Below are 8,173 nucleotides of genomic sequence, written 5' to 3'. Positions count from 1 at the left end.
GTAAGTTTTGAATGCCCATATCTTGTAAACGCGAATTTTGTCGTTGTTTTGAAGCACACTAGCTCATAATCTTAAGGCTAATATATTCATACTAAAAGCCAAAAAACTTTAATTTTGATTTCAGGGGGACTTTAAGGAAAAATGAAGAGAGCAAGATCTTTGATTACAAACAAATAAAGAAAAGAAAATCTTATCATTTGTCAAAGACCACACCATAAACAGTTTGAAGAAATAATATACATATTTACACTGACTCTAAATATACCATCTATAGTCTGTTTGAAATCGAAAGAAGAACAGTCATTTGTGTTGTCACTGAAAACATTAACTGGAACTTTGTCAAGGTTTACTTCTTTCCTCTAGTTTCCTCTTTCCTGAATTGGATGTTCTCCTCTCTTCAGACCAGTGACAAAGATCAAACTCCTCTACCAGATGACAAGCCTGATAAAAAAAACAAAAACAAAGTTATGTTCAATGTGCAAACACTAAGTAAAGACTTTATTGACCAATTCTTAAAAATCAGGATAATTTTGCCTTAAAGCACCTGTCGTGATGATTTGGTCAGAGTTGCGGTTCGTAAGGATGATGCTTCTGCATCCTCCATTCTCTGCAGGAGCAATCGTGTGCGTGGCACATGACTCCATGACTGTCCTAGTCCAGCCTTCAAATGCCCATTTCCATCTCTGGTCACATGGTTTGTCACCTACCGTGCAAGATTTCACAGTACCAGTATTTATTACAAAGGACATTCAATATTTGGTCAGACATTTGGATGAGGTAAACTCTAAGAAAGGGGGTGGGATGAGAATACATTTAAAGGGATGGTTCACCCAAAAATAAAAATTGTCATTATTTAATCACTAGGGCTAGGCATCGTTTCAGATGTCCTGATTTCTTTTTTGATTTGCAAAGTCTCGATTCCATTCTCAATTATTTATTACATTTAGTGAATATAATTTTAATACAAATGCTATTGATATTTCTAAAAAAAAAAAATGAGCAGTTAACATCAGTTTACAAATGGTGAATTAAAAGAAATTAAGAGCCACAGGCCTGTATTTAAAACTATATATATATATATATATATATATATATATATATATATATATATATATTTTTTTTTTTTTGTATATGGGCATTTTTAAACAATAATGGGGCCCTATAAAATGTACATCTTGATTTTTCTGGTAATCAGATCAAGGCATAAAACATAAATTTATCCTGATCACAGGAAAATTAAACCTTTTTTAGTAGTAGCATTGTTGTTACATCAAGTCTTAAGACTGCTAAACAGTAACATATTTCTGAGTTTCTTAACGTAAAACAAAACTTGATGGTTTGCTGTGAAGAACTCGCAGCTGCTGTGTATGTGATATGATGGTAGTTTTCTCAAAATAAACGGTAAAATGCTAATGAAGTTACTCTCAGCCAGAGATGATATTGTGTGTTCATATGGTCAAAGCTGAAAACACTGCAAGCATTGTCCATGCTTTAGAATGTGTGTATTAAACAAAACAGTGCATTGAGCTTTCCACCATTCATTCATTTAATAGCGGAAATGGCGCCTTCACACATGATGTAAAAGGTTTCTGTAGATTTGTAGTATTAGTATGGCATTTCACCTGAGCATTGCAAATCACACATATTCCTTTGTTCGTGACTGACAGGCTTTCTGTCTTAAAAAAAAAAGAGGGTGACATCTAGTGGAGAAGACCAATGATAAGATATACATTAATAAGATCTTGTTTTAAATGTTTCCTAAATGAATACCGGGAAAGATCGATTCACAACTTTTGAGAATCGATATACTGAATAGACGCCTTTTTTAAAAAAAAAGACGATTAATCAATTTTTTTTTTTTTGCCCAGCCCTTTTACTCCCCCATCATGTTGTTCCAAACCTGTGAGACCTTTGTTCATCATAAAACACAAATTAAGATATTGTCGATGAAATCCAAGAGCTTTTTGATCTTGCAAACAGTCTTCAGCAGCACCACATAATGTGTCATTGTACTCTTGTGATAGTCCGTCGAAAACTGACACAGAAGAGGAGAAACTGTTGAATAAAGTCTTTATTTTTGTATTCTTTGAAGTATTCTTGTAGCTTCATAACATTACAGTTGAACCACTGAAGTCACATGGATTATTTTAACAATGTTTTTACTACCTTTCTGGGCCTTGAATGTGTCAGGTGTGTTGCTGTCTATGCAGAGTCAGAAAGCGCTCAGGTTTCATCAAAAATACCTTAATTTGTGTTCTGAAGGTAAACCAAGGTCTTATGGGTTTGGAACAACATGAGGGTGAGTAATTATTGACAGAATTTTCATTTTTTGATAAACTATCCCTTTAAATTTATTTTCATTCAGACCAAATGGACCTACCATTTTAAAAATTTCCAGTAACATTTCCATTTTTTTTCCTAACAGGAAATAGAAAAGTATATACCAGGACAGCAATGTTGAAGTCTTTGGCGATCATCTTCAGCTCTCCAGCAACTTGCATCAGCAAGGACATACCTGATGCAAAACATCAGCACTGTGACATCTAATGCTTAATATGCTAATTAGACCAGAACATTATGATAGTGTATTATGCAATACTGTAAACAAATACCCTCATTCTGTTTTCCTCCGAGCAAGGATGAGAGCACAGCAGAGACTGAATCCACCATCAATGCTTTGACTGAACCACCTCCAACAGACGCCTAGGGCACATTCAAGAGTTCTGCTACAAAAAAAACATTTCTATCAACAGTCTTTTACACAGAATAATACTTACCTTCTGAAGGCCATTCGATCTCAGATGCTGAAGACAAGCGAGCAAAGAGAAGACATCAAATACTCTGAACACCTTGATTTTTTGAAGTGCCTCCGTCTATGTATTGAAAAGGAAAAACAACTACTGGAGCACAGTATGATGCAATATGATATAGTTTAAAGGAATCAACATTGACACAAATGTTGTTTATTTGGAACAATTGAACAAACAACAACACAAAGAACTTTAATTACCTGCTCCTCCATATTAGGGGTCTTGGTTTGTAGCATCTGGAGCAGTCGGTTTGCACACATGCTACCCTTTGTGTCAATATATAAAACAGTCTTCTTCAGCTGGTGGGATATATTAACTGCAACACTAAAACACACCTACAAAGTGATTGAAAGACACAGAGCATTATTGAACACTCATCTATTTGCCCACCCAACCCAAATAGGTAATAATAGCAGGCTGGATTAAGAAACTGAGAAGAGGTTCCAAGACAAAAGATCACCTGTGTTTTCCCGCTCCCTGGACTTCCTGTCAGCTCAGTTATTTCCCCCGTGTATAGCCCAGAATCCAACAGCTTATCCAAACTGAAGACAAGACAGCAGAATTTTGCACAGAACCTTAATATAAAATGCATACATACAGTGAGGTCAATAAGTATTTGATCACCCTGTGATTTTGCAAGTTCTCTTACTTAGAAATCATGGAGGGGTCTACAGTTTTCAGCATAGGTGCATTTCCACTGTGAGAGACAGAATCTAAAAATAAAAATCCGGAAATCACATTGTAATTTGTATTTAACAATTTATGTGAATTACTGTGTCAAATAAGTATTTGATCACTTGTTTATCAGCCAGATTTCTGACCCTCAAAGACCTGTTATTTTGCTTTTAAATAGTCCAGCTACACTCTGCTCATGATTCTAAATTAGTAGCACCCCACAATCAGCCAAAGTCTAACTAGCAACATGGGCAAAACCAAAGAGCTGTCAAAAGACACAAGAGACAAAATTGTAGACCTTCACAAAGCTGGAAAGGGCTACGGGGCAATTGCCAAGGAACTTGGTGAAAAAAGAACAACTGTTGGAGCAATTGTCAGAAAATGGAAGAGGCTAATGATGACTGTCAGTGTCCCTCGGACTGGGGCCCCACAGAAGATCTCTCCTCGAAGGGTATCAATGATGCTAAGAATGGTGAAGAATCAGCCCAGAACTACACGGGAGGAGTTGGTCAATGCCGTGAAGAGAGCTGGGACCATCGTTTTCAAGGCTACTATCAGTAATACACTAAGACGTCATTGTTTAAAATCTTGGATCGCACGGAAGGTTCCCCTGCTTAAGTCAGCCCATGTCCAGGCCCGTCTGAAGTTTGCCAGGGACCATCTGGATGATCCAGAGGAGTCATGGGAGAAAGTCCTGTGGTCAGATGAGACCAAAGTAAAACTTTTTGGTCTTAACTCCATTTGGAAGAAGAATAATGATGAGTATCATCCCAATAATACCATACCTACAGTGAAGCATGGGGCTGGAAGCATCATGCTCTGGGGGTGTTTTTCTGCACAGGGGACAGGACGACTGCACTGTATTAAGGAGAGGATGAACGGGGCCATGTATTGTAGGGTTGTCACGATACCATAAAAATGACTTACGATACTATACCAATTGAAGTATCACGATACCAAGTAGTATCGCGATACCATGAGTATTCATTCATTTAAAATTCAATTCTATAAAATGAATCAATTTCATAAATAAAAAGATGTAAATGAAAACAGACAAGATTTTTCTCTGAATACTCCATCAATGTGAATGGATGACTGGCTATTGTTATCCATTAAAAATCATGTAAACAAAACTCATCTGAGCACTGCACAGAAGCTTTATGGAGTGACTTTTAGATGTGGTATTTATACATTTAGACTGTACTTATAATTGCATAAATAATAGTATAAGATTAATGCTTTAAATACAAAACTCTGAATATGATGGGAAACTTAAAACCGCCAGCAGATGGCAGCAATGTTCATGATTGAATCACTGAGTCGTTCAAACGATTCTTTCAAAACGTCTGAATCATTCAGAAGTGGATCAAATGACTGTTTTTTGAATGGCTTAGTGAATCAGTGATTCACCCAAACCAATGCGGATTTGGATTCGAACACAGAAACGAAACAAAAACATCTTGCTCGTCTTGCTCATCGTGCTGAACTGTCAAGAGCATTTTTTGCTCGCATATCTTGAAATTTCCAAGTTATCAACTTGTATACTAAAACGTATTCATTTATAATGTTGAAAAAAATATATATACAATGAGTACCAAAGTACCAAGTGCAAAGCCACTACGTTAATGAATGGAATTGCATTCGTGCTTGCAAAGATGCTTCCAGAAACGAATTATTACACGTGTTCTAAGAGTGGGCACGACGAAAAATTCTTTCTAGTAAAATATTTTGATGTTGAGTAGTTGATTCTTGAAATGCTATTTTTTAAATAACATCAGACGGTCTGAATCAGACCCTCTCTTCTGATAAGCTGCAGCATGAACAACGACGTGCGCGCGCAACTTCTCATTTCAAACTGAACTGAAGCGTTGGGAAACGCTGAATACCATATGAAGCGTAGAGACAGCCTGTACTACGCAACGCACAGCAGAAAGACATTTTAGCAATCAACTTGTAATGTTTCTGCTGGTGTGCATGTTCAAATGAACGTTTAAAACAGTGTTCCTGCCGTGCATACAACATATCTTACGGTACTACCTTGTGGACGATACTACCGTTTCAAAAATGCAATGGCACCGCGGGTATTTTTAAGCTTTAGTATCGCGATACTATCGTAGTACCGGTATACCGTGCAACCCTAATGTATTGTGACATATTGGGCAAAAACCTCCTTCCCTCAGTCAGAGCATTAAAGATGGGTCGTGGCTGGGTCTTCCAACATGACAATGACCCAAAGCACACAGCCAGGAAAACCAAGGAGTGGCTCCGTAAGAAACATATCAAGGTTCTGGAGTGGCCTAGCCAGTCTCCAGACCTAAATTCAATAGAAAATCTTTGGAGGGAGCTGAAACTCTATGTTGCTCAGTGACAGCCCTGAAACCTGACAGATCTAGAGAAGATCTGTATGGAGGAGTGGGCCAAAATCCCTCCTGCAGTGTGTGCAAACCTGGTGAAGAACTACAGAAACAACAAAGGCAAAGGCTTCTGTTCCTCAAGTGAACAAATACTTATTTGACACAGTAATTCACAAATAAATTGTTCAAAAAAAAAAAAAAAAAATCAAACAGTGTGATTTCCTGGATTTTTATTTTTAGATTCTGTCTCTCACAGTGGAAATGCACCTATGCTGAAAATTGTAGAACCCTCCATGATTTCAAAGTGAGAGAACTTGCAAAATCACAGGGTGATCAAATACTCATTGACCTCACTGTACACTGCTGTTCAAAATTTTAGGATCATTAAGACTTTGTTTTTTTAAAAAGCCCTTTCTGCTTATCAAGGTTGCATTTATTTGATTAAAAGATTTCTATTTTGAATAAACGCTGTTCTTTTTAACATCAAAGAATCCTACAAAGTATCACAGGTTTACAGGAATCCTATGAACTAAATTATGATTCCTTCACATATATGTGTGTGACCTGGGATTGCCGGTGGACAATATTGCTGTGGAGCTCAAGAGTTCCTCATAGAGATCAGCTCCTGAGACGGGAAAAGCTGTGTATTGAGTCAGAAGCACACGTCGAACAGCTACTAGAGCCTGAAAGATAACATGGACAGTATTTAGTTAGCTAACTTTGTTTACTTTAGTTACACTGTCCCTCTAGTGGTAAATAAAGGTGAGGCCTGAATAGGCTTTAGCTAGAGTAAGAAAACTTGCACACTAATGTAGTCATTCCACATACCTTGTAAGACAATGAACACTTTTGTGCAAGTTCTTCTGGATTGCATGAGACAAAGTCCTCAACTGAAAGAATTAAACAAGACCACAAGTATTACAAGACCAAAACCAGTTATTTAGTAAAGAAAACAGTCCTTCAATGTATTGTACTCTCATTATTTATTTGTCGTTCCAAACCCTGCTGTTATTTTTCCATTGTCACATTTTTTTTGTGAGAAACAGACCAAAAATTAATTCATTAGGGATTAATGATTCATTAAGGATTTTCCCCCTCCACTGAGGAAGTCAAAGACAAAATACCATTTGGAATTTGACATGTTTCTGGACTGAGTTGATAGAATGTTCTAATGATGCTTCTTCAGTCGCCCATATTGGCGGCAATGAACGTAAACGATGCCACTGAACCGAACGAAACTCGCAGATTTTGCTGATTATTGCTGCTGAAAAAACATTTGGAGTACTATAGACTGCCAAAAGTTATAAATTAAGTAGAAGAGTGAAAAAACTGTTTGTGGTTGGCCAAGCTGAACCAGGATTTCCAGGGCAAGAATCTTGACATTCCTGTTTGTTCTTATTTCCATTCAGGTAGGTGAAATGTTAGGCTAATAACTTAATTAATACTTTAGTTTGTCAAAACATTGCGCCCTTTCCTGCTTACAAAGTCCTTCTCTATAAAATCTAGCAGCTTCCACACATTTCTTCTGTGGTTTAGACAGCATAAATCAGCAGAACAACATATTCAGTAGTACATTAATCGTGCAATGAATGCTGTTGTTAACATCTGAGTATCTCCAATATGGCCGCACAAGTGTGTGTCAATTTTAAGATAACATGAATTTTTTGTGTGCATGTTATTGGTCTTATTGTAAATTATTAATCAATGCTTGTTTTTTAACCTTGTAATTCTTTGTCCAAAGGTCAACAGACTTTCTCTCTTGTTATATATTCTGGACTTATTTATTTTTACATTTTTAATTCGATGTCGTTGTGGTAGACGGTTTAACCTTCTAAAAGCTCCTATAAAACATCTTGTTAGTGCTGTAAGGATGAAATGAACTAAAAAACTACATGTTGCTGTGAGTGTAATGATTATTGTCACCACCTGTTTTGATATCCTCTGACTGTAAAGCCTTAATGAATTCCTCGTTTATTCCAGGGCAGATCCCTTCTCTCAAGATCACCATGATTACCTAGACAGAGTTTAAGAACACAATCAACAACGTTATTAAAAAGAGATAAGAACGCTACGTTAAACATCTTAAAAACAAAACACTTGATATTCTCACCAGATGGCTAGAAAACCCATCAACACACACTTATGTTCATCACATCAGGATTCTTTTGGATATCCTTACATATTAATTGTCATCTTCACGACTTTATATTGCCGCCCGCCACATTTCAACACCAGTCAGCCATCAGCGTAATTGACAGGAGCGTTGTCCAATCACAGCACGCGTAGTGTTACATAAGCCAATGACAGGATTTCTACGTTTGCTAAGCCCCGCCT

At 37.0% G+C, this 8,173-nt stretch overlaps 1 protein-coding gene across 1 annotated transcript; it reads right to left on the bottom strand.

Moving 5' to 3' along the window:
* Nucleotides 1–130: 130 nt before the first annotated feature.
* On the bottom strand, nt 131–8,094 carry rad51d (RAD51 paralog D). The gene is made up of 11 exons (XM_073840533.1): nt 7,950–8,094; nt 7,766–7,853; nt 6,668–6,729; nt 6,404–6,522; nt 3,271–3,352; nt 3,011–3,145; nt 2,778–2,873; nt 2,613–2,703; nt 2,445–2,515; nt 545–703; nt 131–441 (listed from the first exon to the last, which is right to left on the bottom strand). The coding sequence occupies exons 2-11, from the start codon at nt 7,845–7,847 to the stop codon at nt 340–342; spliced, it is 999 nt and encodes a 332-aa protein (XP_073696634.1). The 5' UTR covers nt 7,848–7,853; nt 7,950–8,094; the 3' UTR covers nt 131–339.
* Nucleotides 8,095–8,173: the final 79 nt, after the last annotated feature.

The sequence above is a fragment of the Garra rufa genome, chromosome 5, assembly GCF_049309525.1.
Source record: "Garra rufa chromosome 5, GarRuf1.0, whole genome shotgun sequence".
Lineage (NCBI taxonomy): Eukaryota > Metazoa > Chordata > Actinopteri > Cypriniformes > Cyprinidae > Garra > Garra rufa.
Note: the sequence above shows the minus strand (reverse complement) of the source record. Positions and strands in the feature narration are given on the sequence as shown.

Excerpts from the sequence above, each read along its gene's own strand:
- rad51d (XM_073840533.1), bottom strand. The coding sequence starts at position 7,847 with ATGGTGATCTTGAGAGAAGGGATCTGCCCTGGAATAAACGAGGAATTC. Across the intron at positions 6,730-7,765 it reads GTCAGAGGATATCAAAACAG|TTGAGGACTTTGTCTCATGC; the intron begins GTGGTGACAATA and ends TAATTCTTTCAG. Across the intron at positions 442-544 it reads TGACCAAATCATCACGACAG|GCTTGTCATCTGGTAGAGGA; the intron begins GTGCTTTAAGGC and ends TTTTTTTATCAG.